This window comes from Mesoplodon bidens (assembly GCF_964165515.1).
Source record: "Mesoplodon bidens genome assembly, chromosome: 18".
Classification (NCBI taxonomy): domain Eukaryota; kingdom Metazoa; phylum Chordata; class Mammalia; order Artiodactyla; family Ziphiidae; genus Mesoplodon; species Mesoplodon bidens.
The window spans coordinates 50027032-50051993 of record NC_138175.1 but is presented as its reverse complement, the minus strand read 5'-3'; the positions used below and the strand labels follow the sequence as shown (position 1 = coordinate 50051993).

Here is a 24962-nt window from a genome sequence, read left to right as displayed (position 1 = left end):
GTACAGATACTTTGTGAAACTAGACAAACCTATTGCATCCAATGGTGTATGAGCAAGGAGGAAGAGATTGCAAAAATATTCAAATAGCCAATGAACAATCAGAAAATTGGATATGTGAACCACAATCATCACAATCAGATGCCACTATATACCTACCAGAGTAGCAGAAAAAATATATATATCTGAAACTGACGATGCCAAGTATTGTCAAGGATACAAACACACACTGCTGGTGGGAGTGCCAGTTGGTGTATCTGTTTGGAAGAACAGGAGAACTAAACTTACTAAAGCTGAACACAGGCATACTCATAACCAAACCCAATCAATTTCACTTCCAGTATATAGAGAAAGAAATGTGTACACGTATGCTCTGAAAGACATGGACAAGTTTGGTCATAACAGTCCTATAAGGAGCTCTGACTTCCCAACACAGCATACCCAAGAACATATAATGAAGGATTTTCAATGAGAGGCAGTGTTGGAATGCTTTTATGTGGATCTCGGCTATGAAGGTTCCTTAGAGGAACTGTGCTGGGCACTCAGAGAAATTGTTGTGTCCTAAGTAGAAATTTGAAAACAAGCAAATAAACAGATGAAATAGAAGAGCGATTAAGGGTCTCCAATTCAAAACCAAACAACCCAATACAGTCCTGCAATTTTAGGGAACAGATAATCACAATACAAAACATACAAAAATACATTTTAAAAGACAATTATCAGTCTCACTCATGAGATGTAAACATTCTAAATAAAATAGTAGCAAATGAAATCAAGCAGTGCATGTAAAACAGACACGTGCGCGCGCGCACACACACACATCAGTGGCTAACCTGGGTATATCCAGGGATGGGAAGAAGTCAAAGGGTCTGCCAGTATACATTATAACATTAACAAATTAAATACTACACCACTGCAGAAAGGGATACTGAAATGGCATTTGATAAAACTCAGGAGCCAGGCCTACTTAGATACAAAACTATTTTTACTCACAAATGAGAGAAAACGTTAGAAGGCAACCGTCTGAGAGCATGATGCTGTCATCCTGTCAGCTAACAATCAGACTTGGTGACTGAAATTTCCAACTTTACAGACTCTCTTTTAGTTATGGCAGCATTTCCCAATGCAGCTTCACATCCCTAAGATGTTAATAAGTCATGAGAAATGGTATTTCCATAGTACAGTTTGAGATATACCAATTTAAACAAAGTTGAACAATTTTCTTCACTACTCTTTTGTCTTTTGATAAGCTGATAAGGTGCTTTTGGTCATTCCCTAAGGGGGATTTAGAAGATGCTGCTTCATAAGCTTCTTTCACCAGAGAATTCCCCTTGTTTTTCAAGTATTTTTAAGTACTGGTGATCTTTTTTTTTTTTTTTTTTTTTTTTTGCGGTACGCGGGCCTCTCACTGTTGTGGCCTCTCCCGTCGCGGAGCACAGGCTCCGGACGCGCAGGCTCAGCGGCCGTGGCTCACGGGCCCAGCCGCTCCGCGGCATGTGGGATCTTCCCGGACCGGGGCACGAACCCGTGTCCCCTGCATCGGCAGGCGGACTCTCAACCACTGCGCCACCAGGGAAACCCAGTACTGGTGATCTTGGAGACAATTTCAGAAATGCTTGGTGGGACGAGGCACGATCTCCACATCTCCTAGTTAACATGCAACTATGGCACCCAGGAGGAGTAAAATACTGACTGGTAATGCTTTACTCTATTATAAACACTCAAAAGTATTCTGCTTTGTGTTACATTGGATGATTAAAATTGCAATTATGTGGAATAATGTTGTCAACCACTAGCCAGTAAACGACTGTACAGTGATATCACGGATGGCCTACCTGCACAAAATGGACATAGATGTAGGGTGCAGATTAAAACAATGACCAAGATGAACCACAGACATTTGCCAATGCAGTTTTGATGTAACTGATATTTGGAAATGAGTAATTTTTAAAGGGTTGAATTCTGTGAGTATATACACACACTTCTATTTCATCATAACTAATATGCTTTGATGCTAGCACTAAATCATGACAGCCACCCAGATGAAAGTGAATGTGAGAAGCCACCAACTTTGAGATGCATTCTGATTTCCAAATATTAAAATTCATCTTAGAATTAAGTCGCTGTGTGTGATTTCCTACTCTAAAAGTCATACAGGTCTAAGATAAACTATCAGAATGAATTACACTTGTGCTGATTCAATTTTTTGTCAGTTAGCTTATATTTCCATTTAAACCAGAAAATTTTGGGTCTGGATATCCCATATATTTTCTATTGCACAATCTTACATCTTACATTTGGATTCTGCTTGCTGATATTTTAATTAGAATTTTTACATTTACCTAAATTCAGTTAATCTAGCTTTTGCTTTTTAGAGGGTATCTCCATTTAGTTTTGTTACTAGATTTATGTTATCCAGGTAAGATGAGTTAGTAAAATTTTTAGCTATTTTCGTCTTGAAATTTTTACCTAAAGAGATGACAATTTCCAAGTGTTGTTTCTAAAAGGGAGATCCTGGGCCAATTTTTTCAGCCTTTTCCTTTGTTTATTGGTCCAAATAGGTTTAAATACATTGTATTGCCTTAAAAAAACCCCTCCATATCTATAATTATATCTCCTTTCTTATTCATGATTCTACAATGTTGCCAATTTTCTTGATTTTTCCTTGTTCAGATTTATCAAAGTCTAGTTGAGGTTAGTGGACTTTTCACAGAGGAATAATGATCGAAGACTACTGCTTTAATTCCTAATCATTAATCTCAAATTTTAGCTATATTGATTGCTTCTGTATTTTGGTTTAGGATTTGGTTTTTTTCTGGCTTCTTAGTTCAGTGTGACAGGAATCATGTAGATACTGGGGGAAACAAGGTATAGTTCTGGCCCTCCATCTGGGCCAGATGCATCTTGGTTCCTCCAAGACATATTAACAGTGGTATTACTTTTCCACTGAGTAGAGCTTCAGGGACATCCTACAAGCTCCGATATACAATCATTTCATTATCATTGTTTTCTGCAAAATCTCTAATTGTTTCAATTTGCTCTTTGATTCAGAACTTATACATACTTATGATTATACATTCCCAAAAGTAGCTGACCAAGGTTCACTAATCCTACTAGATGTATAATGAATGGATCTTTATAATGGAGAACTCTAGCAGTCACCATCTTTTTTTAAAATTATTATTTATTTTATTTTTGGCTGCGTTGGGTCTTTGTTGCTTTGCGCAGGCTTTCTTTAGTTGCAGTGAACAAGGGCTACTCTTCATTGCAGTGTGCAGGCTTCTCATTGCGGTGGCTTCTCTTGTTGCGAAGCACGGGCTCTAGAGTGCAGGCTCAGTAGTTGTGGCGCGTGGGCTTAGTTGCTTTGTGGCATGTGGGATCTTCCTGGACCAGGGATTGAACCCATGTCCCCTGCATTGGCAGGTAGATTCTTAACCACTGCGCCACTAGGGAAGTCCAGCGATCACCATCTTAATGATCAAACATAGCATTGGTGATAGTGGGGAAAATGGATATTAATTGCTTATGATGTCTTTCAATAAAAAGTACATGTCACCTCCTATGAATTTTTCTGGTGGAAAATGTTTAATCCTCTAACTTGATTTTATGAGAGATATGAAGGATAGAGGTACAAATTAAATTTCACTATGAGAGAACAAAATCTAGAATGTATGGCATTCTATAAAACAGCTTTCCTGAAATCTTCAAAAAGTCTGTTCAAGACTAAAATCTAAAGACATGACAACCAAATGCCATGCGTGAATATATATTCAAAAAGCAAAAATGGCCAGATGTTTAGAATTCTTGATTCCGTATAGAGAGTAGATGGATGTTCATTATATTGTCCTTTAAATTTTTCTGAATGTCTAAAAAATGATCATAATAAACTTTTGGTAAAGAATTCCAAAATGGACAGTTTTCTTTTTGTTCTCTTTAATTTCTAATATACCTCGAAAAGTGAGTGGAGAATTTTACTTACCACTTGTCTCTTGGGATTCATTACAGCAAATTGCTTCACATTTCTCTCTGATTCTTCTCCAGGTATAGTCCCAACATCTTAACACTTACTAAATCCAAAATGTTTCTTTTTAGTCTTAATTTTTGATGCAGCTTAAGGGATAAATTATGAATAAAAATCCTCTCAAATTCTTTACATTTTACTAGATCTTTTATCCAGAATGCACTATCTGAAATTCAAATGGATGAGTGGTTATGGGTACTTTTCTAAATTCATTATATGAAACGGGCATTCCTCTCCTAAGACCTCACCAGTAGTAATATTTATGATGATGATAATAAGAATAGTATGTATTGAGCCAGGCTACATACTAGATACTCTTCCAATGATTTGACCCATACTATATCCATCCAATCTCTACAACAGCACTATTACAGAGCTACCATCACCAGCATTTTAAACATGATACCCAGAGGGGATAAGCAGTTTGCCCAACATCCCATGAGTAATAAGGAGGTAGAATGGTGATAAAAATAAGTATGGTTGGGCTTCCCTGGTGGCACAGTGGTTGAGTCCGCCTGCCGATGCAGGGGACACGGGTTCGTGCCCCAGTCCAGGAAGATCCCACATGCCACAGAGCGGCTAGGCCCGTGAGCCACGGCCGCTGAGCCTGCGCGTCCGGAGCCTGTGCTCCACGATGGGGGGCCACGACAGTGAGAGGTCTGTGTACCGAAAAAATTAAAAAAATAAGTATGGTTTCTGCCATGGATAAGGTGTTTCCTACATTTGTGATATTAACAGGGTTATTCTCTAGGAAGAGTGTGCTGAAGTTTAACAAAGATTGAATAGTGTTGGAAAGCTTCTATACATTCACTAAATTAACATATCTGGTATAAATTCTCTATGCTCTTATGGGCAGAAGGAAATTGTGATTCCCCCATTAGCCAAACCTTCCTATGGAATGAATATTCTGCTACTTTAATCAGGGAGGTAACAAGGGACAGATTTCTTGTTCTAATTCACATTGTGACCTGTATCATGTTTTAAAAAGTGTGAATGCTGTCTCTCAAATTATCTATGAAAGGACAAACTTTTTGTTTTTAATTTCCAATCATTCATCGACTGATACTTTTGTAAAATATGTTATGGCAATATCAAATTGCTATAAAAGTTTCCAGACACTTACTCTCACTTTCTGCATTTATCTCATGTTTGACAGGTAACAATTCTGTGGACTGACAAAAAGTCTCTGGCCAATAGTTTGAGTAGCACTTGTCTAAAATCCTTCCTACAATTCTAATTCAAAGGATTTCTCATTTGGATTAATTCCCTGATGTATTCTAAGATGTTTACCATGTCTACAAGTCTTCCCACATTCCTTAAATTCACAGGATTTCACAGCAGTATGAATTCTCTGATATGCAGGGCAAGAACCAAATTAAATTTAGATCCTTCCCTTAAAGAGTAACGAGCATAATTTTTCCAATGCTTATGAGACTTTGTACCATGAATTAAATATAGATCTTTACACATTCCCTACATTTAAATGGCTTCACATCAGTACAGGTGTTCAATAGGATCATACAGAAGTCAAAAGGCCTTTTCATATTCCTCATTTTCAAAATATTTCTCACTAGTATGAATTTTCTGGTATCAAGTGAATTGTCCATACACAGGTGAGGCTTTTGCACATTCCCTACATTCATAACGTTTCTCAAGAGTAAGACTTCTCCTCCTGTTTTAAGTTGTCTGTACACACACAAAAACATGTTCTTTCACATCTCTTCAATCATAAAGTTTCACAAGCATCAACTGTCTTATTTGAGTAAGCTGTCCATATAAAGGCTTCCCCACATTCTTTATATTTGTAGGGTTTATCATTATTATTAGTTCTTTCATGTTGAACATGGCTTGAGCCACAAGTAAATGTCTTTCCAAATTCCTTACACTGATAAGGTTTCTTGCCAGTATGAAATCTCTGATGAACACGAAGTTGACAGCCACTACCAAAGGCCTTCCCACAGTCTTTACATTCATAGGATTTCTCACCAGTATGAACCCTCTCATGTTTAACAAGGCTTGAACCCCAACTAAAGGCCTTCCCACATTCCTTACATTTAAAAGGTTTCTCACCAGTATGGATTTTCTGATGTTGAGTAAGGTGATAGCCACGACTAAAGGCCTTTCCACATTCTTTACATTCATAGGGTTTAGCACCAGTATGGATTCTCTCATGTTGAACCAGACTTGAGCCACAATTAAAAGTCTTCCCACATTCCTTACATTCATAGGGTTTCTTGCCAGTATGAAATATCTGATGTCGAGTAAGTTGATAGCCACTACCAAAGGCTTTTCCACATTCTTTACATTCATAGGATTTCTCACCAGTATGGATTCTCTCATGTTTAACAAGGCTTGAACCCCAACTAAAGGCCTTCCCACATTCTTTACATTCAAAGGGTTTCTCACCAGTATGGATTTTCTGATGTTGAGTAAGGTGATAGCCACGACTAAAGGCCTTTCCACATTCTTTACATTCATAGGGTTTCTCACCAGTATGGATTCTCTCATGTTGAACCAGACTTGAGCCACAATTAAAGGTCTTCCCACATTCTTTACATTCATAGGGTTTCTTGCCAGTATGAAATAACTGATGTCGAGTAAGTTGATAGCCCCAACAAAAAGCCTTTCCACATATTTTACATACATAAGGTTTCTTCCCAGTGTGGATTTTATGATGCTGAGTAAGTTGATAGCCACGACTGAAGGCCTTCCCACATTCTTTACATTTATAAGGTTTCTCACCTGTATGAATTATCTCATGTTTAGCAAGGCTTGAGCCCCAAAAAAAGGCCTTTCCACATTCTTTACATTCATAAGATTTCACACCAATATGAATTTTCTGATGTTGAGTAAGGTGATAGCCACGACTGAAGGCCTTCCCACATTCTTTACATTCATAGGGCTTCTCGCCAGTATGAATTCTCTCATGTTTAACAAGGCTTGATCCCCAACTAAAGGTCTTCCCACATTCCTTACATTCATAAGGTTTCTCACCAGTATGAAATCTCTGATGCACAGTGAGTTGATAGGCACTTAAAAAGTCTTTCCCACATTCTTTACATTCAAAATGTTTTTCAGCCATATGAATTCTCTCATGTTGAACAAGTTTTGAGCCATGACTACAAGCCTTCCCACATTCCTTACAAACGTAGGGTTTCTCTTGATTATGAATTTTTTGATGTGCAGTAAGAGATTTACGTTTTCTGTAAGTGGGCACTTTTTCATAGCTGATTATCATTTGACTGAAGTATCCCTCTTGATGTCCCTGGAGGCCCTCAAATCTTCTCTTACACTTCCAATTATTTTTGAAAAGGAATGCCTCAAAGCCAAGGGTTTTACTTCTTTCCTTTATCTCCTGTTGGGGAAAATTTATTTCAAAAATGTCCTTTTTTGCAAATGTATTTTTGGTCTCATATGTTGACTCCAAATCTGAAAGAAAACAAGAAAACCACACATTTTATTGCCTTTACCAGAAAAAAAGCCCTTCATAGTAGAAATAAAGACAAATTGAAAAGAATACCCATAAGTGAACTCAATCAGGAGACTTACTGAATTCCTAAGCACAAGCCTCTCCCCTGTCCTACAATAAACTCAGCTTTGATTTTTCAGTTCTTGTGATATTAATGTTCTGATATGACAGTTTACTAGAGGATTCCACAAAGATCGCTTTAACAAGTCCCTCATCTTCCTGTGTAAATGATCTCTTAAACCAAAATGTGCCCTTCCACTAGTCAAGTCACTGGGCAAAGGATATTAGGATCTGAGTTCAGGGCTGCTAAGGTGACTGGAATTTGTGGTTCAAGATTTATCAGAGAAAGAAGTCATGCAAAGAAGTTCCGGGAATCTATACAGGGATTCTCCCTTGGATCTGTAACTGAATGTCATTATGCATCCACAAGGTGCCTCCCCACGATGTGACTGGGGTACTCTCAGAGATTCTAGAGGTTGTACACCGGAGTGCCAACCCAACCTGAATGGGAAGACCTCAGTGAACATCCCCAAGCATTTATTTGAAGCCTCTCAAAGACCATATACTGAAAGTAAGAACCATACCCTGGAGCAGCAGGGTATGGTTTGGTCAAATTTTTTGGTCTCAGTATTTCTTATACTCTTAAATATTGGTAAATCCCTTGCTTGCACATGCATAAGTATATTTGAAATACAAAATATACAAATCTAGTATTTTTGCCTATTGGTGATTGTATAATATTTTGGTTGAGCTATTTAATGGTGGATGAGTACTGTGGATGTGATTGTGGGAAGTAATTTTAATCATGAATTAAACTGCATTATTGCTATTTTAATTAACAATGTCTTATTGCTTTGTATACATTTACATTTGGGTGTAAAGACTGTGTGTATATCCAAAAGGAAGCCACAGTATTTAAATTGACTAACCTAATAGTACAATTACTTTGAGATGACCAAATGTCAACTAAAAGGAGTACAGTTTTGTACAACTTAGCATCAACAAACAGTGCAATAAATTTTAATTGGGCTTGTATTATAGTTACTTGGACTTGAATGTTTCTGTGTAATGCTTAACAGTATTAGTAAATGAATACAGGTTTAACTTCTTTTTCGATGTTTAAAAAAAAAGCACTGAGGACCCAAAAGAGGTTTTGTTTATGTGGGTTATATCTTTTGATATTTACCATATTAGAAATTAAAATAGAAATTTAAAGATTAATTCATTTTAAAGTGACAATAAATCATTAAATGTTAACAAATAACATTAAATAATTAAATTTTCCCAAACAAAAAAATTAATGAATTATAGTTTTAATCTTCTGAAAATATCTGGTTTAACAGAAGACAACTGGATTCTCACATCTGCTTTTGCATTCAATCTGTAGCAATGCTATTTTGGTTGAAGGATATGAAGAAAATTCAGCCTCCCACAGATGTGTAATTGTAAAATGGCAGAATAGTCTATGAACCTGTTCAGGTAATTGTGGGTGTTATTCTTTGATACTACAGTAAAAATTGAGACGCGGTGGTTTCTTAAAGATTAGGTCCAATGTGGAATATGCAACCATACTGGTGAACTTTTCATACTATGTTACATTAAAATCCATTGCACTTTGGATGACTTTTTATCCATGCATAATTTTGTACTATGTACTGGTTATCTGAAAAACAGTGGTTCACTGAGTTATGCAGATCTTTGAAATGTTGACATATTTCATTACATGATATCAAAAAATCACATTAATAATATCACCTCACCAGAATTTATTTTATTTATTGGGAAGCTGTAAAGCTCAAAATAATAGATATAAGCCTCACACAATTCTAATTTTTACTTAAAAGTTTGGATTTTATCATTGGCAACAAATACTTTTAGTTGTTCTTAAAGTGACAGGCTCATCTACAAGAAAATGTTTTCCAAATACCCAAGCCTAAAGAACCATAGTTTGCCTCATTCTTCCAAGGGAAAGAAAAACCAAAAAACAAAAACAAAACTGTGTTCCATGAAAAAAGCAGCTAGTTTAACTCACAATTCAAACATCGGCACAGGTGGTTTCCCTCAAGGCAACCACTGCACCTTAGTATACAGCAAAAGAGCTTAATGGAGACTTCCCATTTCATCACACAGAATATTCTAAAAATGCATCCTCACGGGTCAAGATTTAACAAAATGAAGCCCCAGAGCGGGGTACTAAAGGTCAACCAGCATGAGGAGGGTTTCAGTATAAAAGGGTTGTCCTACGTCAGGAGTCAGAATGCAAGCAGGGTAAGGACAAGTGTCTGTGTGTGAGTGACCTGGCATGGGTTGTCACAGCCCAAGTGGGATGAGACAGGCAATCACATAATCAAGGTGGTGGTGGTGGTGGTGATAATAGAAGACTGGTTACACATAGAGAGTTTGATCAAATAAGTATAGTTGTCCCTTGGGATCCTTGGGGGATTGGTTCCAGAACCCACCTCAGAACCCATACCTGAGGATGCTAAGTCCCATAATCGACCCTCCTTTTCCACAGATGCAGAACACATGGAAATGAAGGGTCAACTGTATATTTATTGAAAAATAATCTGCATATAAGTGGACCTGCATAGTTCAAACCCATGTTGTTCAAGGCTTGACAATAAATACATTAAGGATAATGGAACCCAGGTTTTTCACTGTCAGAAAAGGGAGTTAGAAATATGGAAAGTGAATAAGCTGAAATGAAACCTGTAGTGTTGAAATGGAGATATCTGTGTGAACTCATGGTTTCAATCTATAGATGTAAACATGTGTGCATGTATACATATGTATGCATATAAACATATTCCCTACTCTGTCCACTGAGAGGGCCTAGGGACAGCCATCCCCCAGCAGCAATGAGCAAATCTAGTACCCAGATTCTGGCTTCTAAATAGCATTCTCAACTAAAAGGAACCAGGGCACCTTGAAGAAATGGCTGACTTTAGGGCTGGAGCAGGGAAAGTGCAAGATGAGCCTGGAACATGATGTTGGGAAGAAAATAAGGAGGTGCTCTAAGTGTGATGGAGACATGCCAAAGGACACAGAAACCACTGTTGAGAGAATTCCCACTGGTCAAATCCAGGACCAGCTTCAAAATAAATAATGGGAAGAACAGATTACAACCCACTGACTAGAAATCCAACATATGAATAAGTTGAAAGTTTGAAGAGTAATACAATACTTAATAGTTTCAAAGTTCCTCCTCACAAAAGGCTCATTAAAGGAAAAAAGATTAACTTTACAGGGAGGAGGCCAGTGGACACTACCATAATCACCTGCTCAAAGTAAACATCATCAGTAATGACAAATCATTTGCTCCACCTGACAGAATGCAAGGAGAACACACCATCAGTTCTGTGATACTCCTGCCAAAGATGCATAATCCAAATCTAATCATGAGGAAAGAGCAGACAAACCCAAACTGAAGAACACTGTACAAAATAACAGGGCTGGGGGCTTCCCTGGTGGCGCAGTGGTTGAGAGTCCACCTGCCGATGCAGGGGACATGGGTTTGTGCCCCAGTCCGGGAAGATCCCACATGCTGCAGAGCAGCTGGGCCTGTGAGCCATAGCTGCTGAGCCTGCGTGTCCGGAGCCTGTGCTCCGCAACAGGAGAGGCCACAGCAGTGCGAGGCCCACATACTGCAAATAAATAAATAAATAAATAAATAAATAAATAAAAATAATAGGCCTGGAATCTTCAGAAGTAACAAGAAATGGGTATTTTGATAGGGAATGCATTAAATCTGTAGATTGCTTTGGGTAGTATGGTCATGTTAACAATATTAATTCTTATAATCCAAGAGCATGGGATATCTTTCCATTTCTTTGAATCATTTTTAATTTCCTTTAGCAATGTTTTATAGTTTTCAGCATATAGGTCTTTCACCTCCTTGGTTAAGTTATTCCTAGGTACTTTTTTTTGGACATGATTTTAAATGGAATTTTTTTTTTTTTTTTTTTTTACTTTCTGGTATTTCACTGTTAGTATAAAGAAATGCAACAGATTTCTGTACACTAATCTTGCATCCTGCTACCTTGCTGAATTTATTTTTTAGTTCTGATAGTTTTTGTGTGAAGTCTTTATGGTTCTTTATATGGAGTATCATGTCATTTGCAAATAGTGACTATTTTACCTCTTCCCTGCCAATTTGGATACCTTTTATTTCTTTTTCTTGTCTGAATTCTGTGGCTAGGACCTCCAATACTTTGTTGAATAGAAGTGGTGGGAGTGGGCATCCTTGTCTTGTTCCTGAAGTTAGTGAGAAGGCTTTCAGCTTTTCACCACTGAATACTATTGATACGTTGGCTGTGGGTCTGTTGTAAATGGCTTTTATTATGTTAAGATATGTTCCCTCTATACCCACTTTAGTGAGAGTTTTTATCACGAATGGATGTTGATTTTTATGAAATGCTTTTTCTGTGTCTATTGAGATGATCATGGAGTTTTTCTCTTTTCTTTTGTTAATGTGGTGTATGTATCACAGTGATTGATTTGCATATGTTGAACCAGGCTTGTGACCCTGGAACGAATCCAACTGACCATGGAGTATGATCCTTTTTATGTATTGTTGGATTCGGTTTGCTAATATTTTGTTGAGAATTTTTGCATCTATATTCATCAATGATATTGGCCTGTAATCTTCTTTTTTTGTAGTGTCTTTGTCTGGTTTTGGTATCAGGGTGCTGATGGCTTTATAGAATGAATTTGGAAGCATTCCCTCTTCAGTCTTTTGGAGTAGTTTGAGAAGGATAGGTAGAAGTTCTTCTTTGTATGTTTGGTATAATCTCCCAGAGAAGCCATCCAGTCCTGGAATTTTTGTTTGCATGGAGTTTTTTTGTGTGTGTGTGTGTGGTATGCGGTCCTCTCACTGTTGTGGCCTCTCCCATTGTGGAGCACAGGCTCCGGATGCGCAGGCTCAGCGGCCATGGGTCACGGGCCCAGCCGCTCCGCGGCATGTGGGATCTTCCCGGACCGGGGCACGAACCCGTGTCCCCTGCATCGGCAGGCGGACTCTCAACCACTGCGCCACCAGGGAAGCCCTGCATGGAGTTTTTTAAAATTACAGATCCTATTTCATTTCTAGTGATCAGTCTCTTCAAATTATCTGTTTCTTCTTCTTTTTTTTTTTTTTACATCTTTATTGGAGTATAATTGCTTTATATCTGTTTCTTCTTGATTCAGTTTTGGCAGGCTGTATGTTTCTAGAAATTTGTCCATTTCTTCTAGGTTGTCCAATTTGTCAGCATATAACTGTTCATAGTATTCCCTTATTATTTTTTGTATTTTCATGGTATTGGTTGTTATTTCTCCTCTTTCATTTCTTATTTTGTTTATTTGGGTTGTATCTCTTTTCTTCTTGGTGAGCCTGGCTAGAGGTTTGTCGATTTTGTTTATCTTTTCAAAAAACCAGCTCCTGGTTTTATTGACCTTTTCTATTGTTGTTTTGATCTCTTTTTTATTTATTTCCTCTCTGATCTTTATTGTGTCCTTTCTCCTGCTGACTTTGGGTTTTGTTTGTTCTTCTTTTTGTAATTCTTTTAGGTGGTGGGTTAGGTTGTTTATTTGAAATTTTTCTTATATCTTGAGGAAGGCCTGTATCACTGTGAACTTCTTAGAACTGCTTTGGTGCATCCCATTCATTTGTAAGTTGTGTTTTCATTGTTGTTTGTCTCATTTTTCACAGAACTAGAACAAATAATCCTAAAATTTATACAGAACCACAAAAGACCCAGAATTGAAAAAGTAAGCCTGAGAGGAAAAAAAGCTGGAGGCATAACTCTTCCAGACTTCAGACAATATTACAAAGCTACAATAATCAAAGCAGCATGGTATTAGCACAAAAACAGACATATTGATCAATGCAACAGAATAGAGAGCCCAGAAATAAACCCATACATCTACGGTCAATTAATCTACGACAAAGGAGACAAGACATACAATGAAAAAAAGACAGTCTCTTCAACAAGTGGTGTTGGGAAAGCTGAACAGCTACATGTAAATCAATGAAATCAGAACACTCCCTCACACCATATACAAAATGGTTTAAAGACGTAAATATTAAGACATGACACCATAAAACTCCTAGAAGAGAAACAGGCAAAACATTCTTGGACATAAATCGTAGAAATATTTTCTTAGACCAGTCTCCCAAGGCAAGAGAAATAAAAGCAAAAATAAACAAATGGGACCTAATCAAACTTAAAAGCTTTTGCATAACAAAAGAAATCATCAACAAAATGAAAAGACAACATACAGAGTGGGAGAAAATATTTGCAAATGATGCGACCAACAGGGGTTAATTTCCAAAATTAACAAACAGTTCATACAGATCAGTATCAAAAAAACAAACAACCCAATCAAAAAATAGGCAGAATACCTAAACAGACATTTTTCCAAAGAAGACATACAGATGGCCAACAGGCACTTGAAAGGATGGTCAACATCAGTAAGTACTAGAGAAATGCAAATCAAAACTGCAATGAGGTATCACCTCACACCGGTCAAAATGGCCACCATCAAAAAGTCTACAAATAATAAATGCTGGAGACGGTGTGGAGAAAAGGGAACCCTCATACAGTGTTGGTAGGAATATAAATTGGTGCACTCACTATGGAAAACAGTATTGAGGTTTCTTAAAAAACTAAGAATAGAGCTACCATATGATCCAGCAATCCCATTCCTGGGCATATATTCCAAAAAGATGAAAACTCCAATTCAGAAAGATACATGCACCCCAATGTTTATAGTGGCACTATTTACAACAGCCAAGGCATGGAAACAACCCAAGTGCCCATCAATAGACAATTCATTTTAAAAGATATGGTATATATACACAATGGAATATTACTCAGCCATAAAAAAGAAAGAAATATTGCCATTTGCAGCAACATGGATGGACCTAGAGAATATCATACTAAGTCAAGTAAGTCAGAGGAAGACAAATATTATATGATATCACTTATATGTGGAATCTAAGAAATAGTACAAATGCATCTATATGCAAAACAGAAGCAGACTCACAGACATAGAAAACAAACTTATGGTTACCAAAGGGGAAAGTTGGGGCGGGGATAAATTAGGAATATAGGATTAACAGATACAAACTACTATACATAGAATAAACAACAAGGATTTACTGTACAGCATAAGGAACAATATTCAATATCTTGTAATAACCTATAATGGAATATAATCTAAAAATATATATATTCTTAAGACAAAAACCCCAAAACTGTATACTGTCTAGCCCTTGCCTATCTCCGTGACCCAAATTCTTAGCACATGCTCCTTTACTAACTCTACCCTGGCCTTCTTAGAGTTCCTCCAATAAAGTTCCTTACCAACCTTAGGGCCTTTGCCGTTCACTGTGATTGATATATTCTTCCCCCAGGTATTCATATAACTTGATCCCAGGCTTCATGTCTCTGTTCAAGAAAGCTTTCCCTGACCATCTTATCTGAATTGGCCCTATCAATTCTCATCATTTTCTATTCTCTTATGCTGTTTGCCTCTTCTGAACAACATGTTTCATTACATGATACTATTTATCTACTTGTTTACTTATTTTATGTTTCTCCTCAACTACATAAAGTGCATGAGAATGAGCAAGTTATCAATCTTGTTCCTGATTGTATTAATAGTGCCCAGTACAATGCCTGGCTAGGAGCAGGCACTCCAAATGTTTGACTAATTTATGAATGAATATGTACATTCATTCACATACACACACAAATGCAAAAGAGCTGGAAAGCAGCTGCATACAACATGTAAGTAAAATGGTTCCATTGGGAACAAAAAAGAACATTTTCCTCACTGAAATGGGAGGGAATAATAAGAAGAAAAACAAGGAGCCTGGGAAATGAGATGAAGATGAAGTTCCTTTTGTAGCTCAAACTGAGATCTCTTATCTCCTCCCAGGCCTTGGTCCTTCATAAGGAGTTTCCAAACACCATCCCAGCTGTTCCCCCTTCTCCTCCTCCACGACCTGTGAGGTTGTTCCTGCACTGATGGTTCCCTCCTGCCTTTGCCTTCCTGGGATCCGACTTCTTGTACCCCATCCACCCCTCAACTACCCAGGGCTCTTCTCCTTGCTCCAATAATGTCATCATATCTGGCTTAGAAATGGAGTGTCTGCTTGCAAGAAAAGTAATGCCAAATGGTGTAAGGGTTTTGTTGTTGTTGTTGTTTTTAATTATAAGGGCAAAACATTTGGTTAAATTTGCAATAAGTAAAGGTAAAAATAGTATTGATGAAGACTTCAGAGAAGAGAAGGATGGTGGGAATGAAGAACATAAGATCATATAAGTAGGAAAATGATCTTGTTTTAGACTCATTCAGGTTCTATCTCTTTAGAGCAAACAGAACACAGTGGTTAAGAACACAGATTCTGGAGCCAGACTTCCTAGGTTCAGTTGTTGCCACTGCCTCCCCACCAGCTCTGTGACCTTGGGAAGGCACTTAAACTGTATGTGCCTCAGTAATCTCATCTATAAAAAGGGTTAAAAATAGTACCTACCTCATGGGGATGCTGTAAAAGTTAAATAAGTTCATGTATTTGCTCTGCTTAGAACAGGGCCTGGTTTATAGTAAGCACAATGTTAACTATTAGCATTATTATTATTACTGTTGTTATTTTGCTTAAGTGGAAACAAGTTTTGTGAGACATTTCTAGGATTTAACTTAGTGTAGGATTTAACTTTGTAAAGTGCAAAGTTCACAGATTGTAACTTTCAACTTCAAATATGTTGGAAGTAAAGGAACATATTCACTTAGTATGAATTTCTGTTCATTCAATCCACTGCTACATAAAGTGGAGAGGCTCTTTTGAAAGCCAGAGTATGTCAGGATCCTGTTTCTAGCTGTACTCCCCATACATGGGTCAGAATATAACAAAGGGCAGCAATTCTTTAGTATGCATAAAAATCACCTGGGGGGGCTTCCCTGGTGGCGCAGTGGTTGAGAGTCCGCCTGCCGATGCAGGGGACACGGGTTCGTGCCCCTATCCCGGAAGATCCCACATGCCGCAGAGCGGCTGGGCCCGCGAGCCATGGCCGCGGAGCCTGTGTGTCCGGAGCCTGTGCTCCGCAACGGGAGAGGCCACAGCAGTGAGAGGCCCGCGTACAGCAAAAAAAAAAAAAAAAAAAAAAAAAAAAATCACCTGGGGATCTTGTGTAAATGTAGATTCTGTTCTGCAGCTCTGGGGTAGGACTCGACGAGCTGCATTTCTAACAAGCCCCGGGGACTTCCCTGCTGGTGCGGTGGTTAAGAATCCACCTGCCGAATAAAGACGCAGACTTAGAGAACAGACTTGAGGACACGGGTCCAGGGTGGGAATAGGGGGCTGGGGGCTGGGACGAAGTGAGAGAGTAGCACTGACATAAACACACAACCAAATGTGAAATGGAAGGCTAGTGGGAAGCTGCTGCACGGCACAGGGAGATCAGCTCGGTGCTTTGTGACGACCTAGAGGGGTGGGACAGGGAGGATGGGAGGGAGGCTCAAGAGGGAGGGGATATGTATACTTATAGCTGATTCACTTTGTTGTACAACAGAAACTAATGCAACATTGTAAGGCCATCATACTCCAATAAAGATATGGAAAAAAAAAAAGAATCCGCCTGCCAGTGCAGGGGCATGGGTTCGATCTCTGGTCCAGGAAGATCCCACATGCTGCAGAGCAACTAAGCCCATGCGCCACAACTACTGAGCCTGTGCTCTAGAGCCCGCAAGCCACAACTACCGAGTCCGCATGCCACAACTACTGAAACCCACACGCCTAGAGCCCGTGCTCCACAACAAGAGAAGCCACTGCAAGGAGAAGCCCACGCACCGCAACAAAGAGTAGCCCCCTCTTGACGCAACTAGAGAAAGCCCATGCACGGCAACGAAGACCCAATGCAGCCAAAAATTAATTAATTAATTAATTAATAAAAAAAAAAAGTTCCTCTAACAAGCCCCGGAAGAAGCTGATGATAAGTATTTGTGTAATACTTAACAATAAAAAAAATTATAACCCCACATAAAGCAAATCATGGCTTCTAACCACTAAGAGAACAATCCACATTCTTCCCCAAAACCAACAATGCTGCCTGTCACCTGGGCCCTGCCTGTCTCCCTGACTCACTTCTTGGTACCCTCTCCTTCACTAACTCTGCTCTGGCCTTTCTATGGTTCCTAATACAAAAGAACCACACTTCCGGGACTTCCCTGGTGGCGCAGTGGCTAAGAATCTGCCTGCCAAAGCAGGGGACATGGGTTCGATCCGTGGTCCAGGAAGATCCCACATGCTGCAGAGCAACTAAGCCCATGCGCCACAACTACTGAGCCTGTGCTCTAGAGCCTGCGAGCCACAACTACTGAGCCCACGTGCCACAACTACTGAAGCCCACGTGCCTAGAGCCCCTGCTCCACAACAAGAGAAGCCACCGCAATGAGAAGCCCCTGCACCACAATGAAGAGTAACCCTAGGGCTTCCCTGGTGGCGCAGTGGTTGAGAGTCCGCCTGCCGATGCAGGGGACACGGGTTCGTGCCCCTATCCCGGAAGATCCCACATGCCGCGGAGCGGCTGGGCCCGCGAGCCATGGCCGCGGAGCCTGTGTGTCCGGAGCCTGTGCTCCGCAACGGGAGAGGCCACAGCAGTGAGAGGCCCGCGTACAGCAAAAAAAAAAAAAAAAAAAAAAAAAAAAGAGTAACCCTCTCTGGCCGCAGCTAGAGGAAGCCCACGTGCAGCAATGAAGACCCAAAGCAGCCAAAAAATAAGTAAATAGAAAATAAATAAATTTATAAAAAAAAAAAGAACCACACTTTGAGTAGCAAAGACACAGATCATCTATAGAAATGTTGAAGCTAAACACAGTATGAAATCTGGTTTCTTTGACAGTGGTTATGAAATAAACACCCCATAATGCAAATCCAGCTCCATGGACATTAAAGAAGAGAGGCCATTACAGGAAGGGCCAGAGGAAGGTTGAAGCTCACTGAGGGATGGGACGATCGAGGTGCTCAATGAACCCATTTCTAAGCCAACAAATACCAAAACATTCATTTGAGAACACGGAGGAGAAATTCACCTGGTTTCTTCAAAGATAGCCCTGTAATGCCTAGTGCAGAAAGCTGATGTTCCAGAGAGGAGATTCTAAACTATGTCAGGCAGATGAACTTACCCAGTGAGACCAAGTTGCTATAGTTCTCCAACATCACATCCACGTACAAGTCCCTCTGAGCAGGGTCCAGGAATTCCCACTCCTCCTGAGAGAAGTCGATGGCCACATCCCTGAATGTCACCAAGCCCTAAAACCAAAAACCCACACATTACTTGTGAAATTAAAGAAATTTAGAAACTATTTCCAAGAGGAAAAAAGAGGAGTATGAAGCATAAACTATAAGAAGAGGAAAATATAACAATCAAGTCGGCTGGAAGCCTGTGAGACGTATGGGTAGGGAAAAGTAAAGAAATTAGTATGACTAAAGCAGAGTGTCTACATGTTCTAGAAGAAACCTATTACAGCAGAAAGAACTTCCTGGATACTGTGAGGTAACTCAGCTATCCAGACCTGTCTGATAATGCATAAAATAATGTTTCTCTTCTATTAAATAAAAATAGTGTTGGGGGAAGGGGATGGGGGCGTTTACGGGTGTGTATACATACAAACAACCTGCTAAGTGCCTGCTTCACAAATTCTTATTTATTTATTTTATTTATCTATTTATTTATTTATTTATTTATGGCTGCATCTTCGTTGCTGCGTGGGCTTTCTCTAGTTGCGGCGAGCGGGGGCTACTCTTCATTGTGGTGCACGGGCTTCTCATTGCGGTGACTTCTCCTGTTGCGGAGCATGGGCTCTAGGCGTGCGGGCTTCAGCAGTTGTGGCTCGCGGGCTCTAGAGTGCAGGCTCAGTAGTTGTAGCGCACAGTCTTAGTTGCTTCGCGGCACGTGGGATCTTCCTGGACCAGGGCTCGAACCCATGTCCCCTGCATTGGCAGGCAGGTTCTTAACCAGTGCGTCACCAGGGAAGTCTCATAAATTCTTTATAAATGTGAACTGCTACACCATCTTTTCCCTTTAAGAAATACCAAAAAAACATGAAAACTTTTTTCCAAATGTCCTACAAAATCTCATTTTAGAAAAATGATTTCAATTAAGGATTATCATTAAGCCTCAAGTGAACCATGTTGTGAGATTAGATCATCAGCATTTTTTCTTATTATGATGAATCGAATATGAAAAATGTTTCTATTAGCTGCAATTCAGTTCATCATATGGATATATGAGATTAATAACTATTATACATTTAGGCTGAACAAAACTTCCAAGATTTTCTTAATTCCAGGAGTCTATTATCAGCCAGTACTTAAGAATCTGGATTATTTTAAGAATCTGGATTATCTTTTTAGATAGTAACATCAACCACCTGTTGCTTAACACATTCCTTGTTCCTGAGTTGGAGGATATTGATAGAGGATATCAGACACAACACAGATGTCACATCCTGGTCAATAACTAAACAAACTTTGACACTGGTGTTTACTGATAAGGGAGTCCCTGGAAAGAACCACTCACTCCCTGCTCTAATCCTAAAAGATTGCAAAGCATGTGATCTCATACAAACTGAGGCTAAGATGACGAAATCCCAAATTCCATCTTGTCTTTCTGGAAAACTCAAGTCTGTGAAGAAGTTCCATGTTTTCCTGTGTGATCCAAAGGGACCCTCATCACTAACTCATCACACCGCAGACCTGTCTTGGGATGAGAAATTCTGATAAGGGAAATGGGGCAGCCCTGGCCGAACAAAGATGGAAGTGATAACAAAAGGCAAGACCCAAGACAGCCTGCCATGGATATGTCCTAGTTAAACACCAAAGCTCTTCCAGATAATACACAGACTACTGAAACTGTTCTCGTGGGTAGCCATCCAGCTGGCTAAGGGCAGAGTATCCTGACTGACTTCTTTGCTAGCTGTATCTTAGCCTGAAAAAGAAAAACAATTGGGGGAACTTCAGCCATTTTTTTCTAGATAGGACATGAACTAATCAGCATCTTAGCTTGCAAAAGGGAAACTGTTGCTTTCCAAATGTCTGCAGTCTTTCATTCTCTCCTCTTTCCTTCTTCTATGAATCCTCTTTGTGCCTTTGAAAGATGAACTCAATCTACTGTTGGTTTTCCTTGTATACAAATAAAAGCAAGCTGATTGTTCTCTATATTTCTTTACATTATTCTCTGACAGACACTCAAATATTTCCCTTCAAGGACTCCATTCCTTCACTGCTCTTGATGGAAGACTGAACCGCAGGAGATGTTGAGTAATGTGCTCAATGAATATGATGGCATTGATTGGAAAAGGCACAGAGGGAGGATGCTGGGCTATTTGGCATCATCCTTTACTGGAACAGAAGGAACCGAGAAGCAGGTTCAGGGATGGGGTTCTGTTAAGTAGAAAGCTTTAGGGTTAATTCAGGAAAAGATTCACATGACCTAAAAATTACAACACTTCAAGGAGAGAGAAATACTAACTTACATCAGTCATGGTTCTAGAATTGCAGGAACTAATTAATGCTCCATAGGGTTCCTCTACTGGTGAAGCACAGAGTCCAGAAAAGCCAGAGCTGCAGAAGGAAAAAGAAGCTTTAGATCAGGTGTGCTTAAGTGATCCTGTCCTGCCTTAAGCAACTGAGTAAAAATACATCAAAATATTAGAGATGATTAACTCTACAGGATATAATTTTAACTTCCTTCTCTATACATTCCCTGGATTGCTAAATTTATTGCAACAAACCTGCATTAACTCCATAATCAGAAAAATAAAGATATTTCCAAATGTAAAAAACTGAGTGACAGGGAATTCAGTCATTAGGAAAACTGAATAAATAGGCCCAACACTGAAAATCGGTGGGTCTGAAACAAATGACACCTACCAGCTCTTCAACATCTTGTAGCTGTAGCTCGTCACTACAGTGAGACACTTTCACTGTCAAGATTCTCCTGTGAATGAACAGAAATTACGTAAGTCCCCTTCAAAGTCACAGCAAGGAAATATATGCATATAAACAGAACAATATTTGGTACAGAGTAGATACCTAACAGGTGTGGCTACACCTCTCTAATTCTTCACTGAATGGTCAATTTAAAACATTTGGATAAAATCCTTGAAAAATGTCTTTCAAAACTCTCATTGGATGGGATCCATATATAACTCATAATATTCTTAAGTACTTTTGTTCATAACTATAACTATTGCTTGATATTTTATCATTTACATTTTCCCTTCTTTTGATTCTTTATAAACATAATGTTTATTAGGTGCATATTATTTCATCAAATGGTATACTGCATTTACTTAACTGTTTCCATGTCATTGGATGCTAAATTTGTAAAAGCTCCTTCCAAGCTATTATAATTTTATTCCAGACAAACGGAGCTAGATCTTTTTGGGGTCACGCGTACTCGGTAATCTCATGAAATTAGAGACACTCTGCCCACTTAGAAAATTAATTTACAAATATGTACAAAAATTCTGTCTCTATTTCAAGGGATCTGTGATCACCTGGATGCTTATAAATGGAATAAGAAGACCTCAGGTTAAGATTTCCTGTTCTAGACCATTTGAGCCCCTGGTAACTTTTTCAAACTTGCAAGCACCCACCACAAGCATTTTATTTCTCTTCATATTTTGATCTATAAAAAGTTGATGTGGCATGATCCAGAATCACCACATAACAGCAAATCTTAATATTTACTAAGCCTGTATCATGGGGCAGGCACTGTTCTATGGAGCTTTACACATATGAACTCAACTTACATCATTATAACTCCATTAGGTAGGTATTACTTTGTTCCAATTTTGTAGACATGGCACAGAGAGCCTGAGTTGTTAATCTACACTCACACAGCAAGTAACAGGTAGAGCTGGATCCAGATGCTCTAGAACCAGAGCCTTACTCTTAACCACAGCACAGTACTACCTCTCACAATCCACACAGAATTGGACCTGAAATAACTCATGTTTAGCAATGCTACAGATTTCTACCTAAAAACTATCTGAAAGTCTCTGCCCTTGTGGGTACAAACTGCAAACCACTACTGTAATAGGGAAGAACCTTTATGTTCTATTACAAGTTAATCACTAAAGAGATGTTGCCTATAAGTTTAATTATACATAATGGCCCATCTCTGGGAACACTGCCTAAACCCCCCAGGTAATGAGCATTAAGCTAAAATACCTTTGTTTAGCTCACAGGAAACATCCTGACCAGATCCACCTATGAATACCTACAGGGAGGAAAAAATTAACACATCCCCTCCAGAGGCTGACAGGAACCAGGAAATGTTTGACTTCACTCCCTCACCTTTCAGTATAAAAGAAGCCTGAATTCTAATTCAGGCCAGATGCTTCTCTGGGACATGAACCCACCGTCTTCTCGGTCTGCTGGCTTTCTGCATAAAGTCGCTATTCCTTGCCCCAACAACTCATCTCTCGATTTATCGGCCTGTCCTGGGGCAAGTAGTTTGAGCTTGGACTCGGCAACACCATGCTCAAAGCTCAGTCACATTCCCACCCCTGAAAGCCTCACAACATTGTAATTTACTACCTGAAATAACCAATCCCCTCCTACCTTGCCTTGCTTTGAAAACCATGACTGTGGAGCAGATAAAAACTAATTTGTATTCGATACCACCTAAATGCTAATCTCCTCAAGTAATCATAGTCTAAAATAAAGCCCTAACATCCCACCTCCAGCCCACCTCCTGGAGGAGGTGTGCTTCTATACCATCAGAATGCTTAGGGACTTCCCTGGAGGTCCAGAGTTAAGACTCCGCCCTTCCACTGCACGGGGGAGGGGCGGGTTCCATCCCTAGACGGCAAACTAGGATCCTGCGTGCCGCGCGGTAGGGCCAAAAAAAAAAAAAAATTGCTTAGAAAGGGAAAATGTACTGGAGGATTTGAACAATTTGTCATATGAACGGATGGCTACTGACTGAGGAAAAGGACAATAGGGGGCCTCTGGGAAGAGGGAGGCAGCAGCATGATGGGTCATTCACCAGAAGGAAGACCCAAGATAGACACTACTAGTCAAGTGTCTTGACAGACAGTCAAGATATTTCTGGTCAAGGAAAGCAAATAGCATCATGATCTAAAAACAAAAGTAACTATGATTAAAAAAGAAACACAAATTCACCTGAACCTTGATTTCTAAATATCCAACAATTCTGTCCTTCTCAGGGTCCTTCTTAGAAACCCAGTAGCAACTAGGGTTGGGGGGGGTGGGCGTTAGGGGCAGCAGGAGGGGGTGGGGAGATATCACGAGACACCAGTATTTCTTGGAACACAGACAAACCTAACTAAAAACAAAACAAAACAAAACACCCTCCAGGGCCACATCTGCCTTCATCCACACATACACAAACGGAATTTAAAGGGAAACTGGAGTTGCGTTGACAGCAATTCTTGGGGACAGAGGTCTGTTTGTAGTGGAGCTGAAACAGGTAGCTGGTCCCCCAAGGAGGTGACTTTTCTAGGAATCCTACCTGTGGGACCTCCCCAATCATGTCTTTCCAGGAGCCTGTCACGAGGACACGTCCATGTGTCAAATTTTCATCCCAAGACTAGATCTGTACCTTCTTACTGGAAACGTACATTCTAGGGCTTGGTCCTGGAATTCTTTTCTTGCGGTCACTTAACTCTGGCAGCCCCTAAGAGAGTCTAGAAGGAACCTAGAGCATCCCTCCCAAGCAAACTACACCTACAAACAAGGTCACGCACTTCACGACCCCGTCACATTCCCAATCGCACACACCGTCAGGGAGACACACCCCGGCCCTGTCACGCCGTCTGTCACACACCATCCTTCTCAGCCTCTCGTTCACACACAGGCTTGAGGCTCCGGACATGACTCGCCCTGTCCGCTGCCCGGGCCTTCTCACCTCGAGCGCCTCCCAGTGTCACTCCCACACGCACTGCTGGTTCCGACAAGGCTCTGGGGAAGTCCGCTGAGCCCTCCCACCCTCACCCGGCGCTGATCACTTCCTCGGACGCGACCAACTCACCGCGCAAAGTCCAAAAATCTCGAAGACACCGGAGAGGGACCCAGAAACGGAGGTTAGTTTGGGCCCAGTGGCTCATGGGAAGTAAGAGCCGGAACATCCTCTGAAGCTCGGAGCCCGGCGCTTCCAGGCGCTCTCCGCAGGCAATCTCGCCCTGCCCCGAGAGGTCCTGTGCCCTGAGACTTCTGGGAAATGTAGTCCGCGGCAGACGAATCCCCAGAAGCTGGGAACCTGGACCTTCAGAATGCTTCCAGCATGCAACTCGGCTCCGCCTATCAGAGGCGCCTTTTCCAAAGCCCACCCGAATCTCCGGTCTTAGCTGGAAGAAGTAGTTCGAGTCTTGGTCGAGCCTAGTGGCCCAGTAGTCTTTAGCATGGCTGTGGGCGAATTAAGAGGATCTCAGCGAAGGCTGAGGAACGCATTCTGGAGT

The 24962-nt window shown here is 40.1% G+C and overlaps 1 protein-coding gene across 2 annotated transcripts; it reads right to left on the bottom strand.

Moving 5' to 3' along the window:
- ZNF283 (zinc finger protein 283) lies at positions 1-24695 on the bottom strand. 2 transcript variants are annotated; one of them, XM_081215396.1, is made up of 6 exons: positions 24536-24695; positions 24017-24051; positions 21406-21472; positions 21009-21096; positions 18657-18783; positions 1-7447 (listed from the first exon to the last, which is right to left on the bottom strand). In XM_081215396.1, the coding sequence occupies exons 3-6, from the start codon at positions 21417-21419 to the stop codon at positions 5745-5747; spliced, it is 1932 nt and encodes a 643-aa protein (XP_081071522.1). In that variant the 5' UTR covers positions 21420-21472; positions 24017-24051; positions 24536-24695; the 3' UTR covers positions 1-5744. The 2 variants fall into 2 exon arrangements, with proteins under 2 accessions (XP_081071522.1, XP_081071521.1); XM_081215395.1 differs by lacking the exon at positions 24017-24051.
- Positions 24696-24962: the final 267 nt, after the last annotated feature.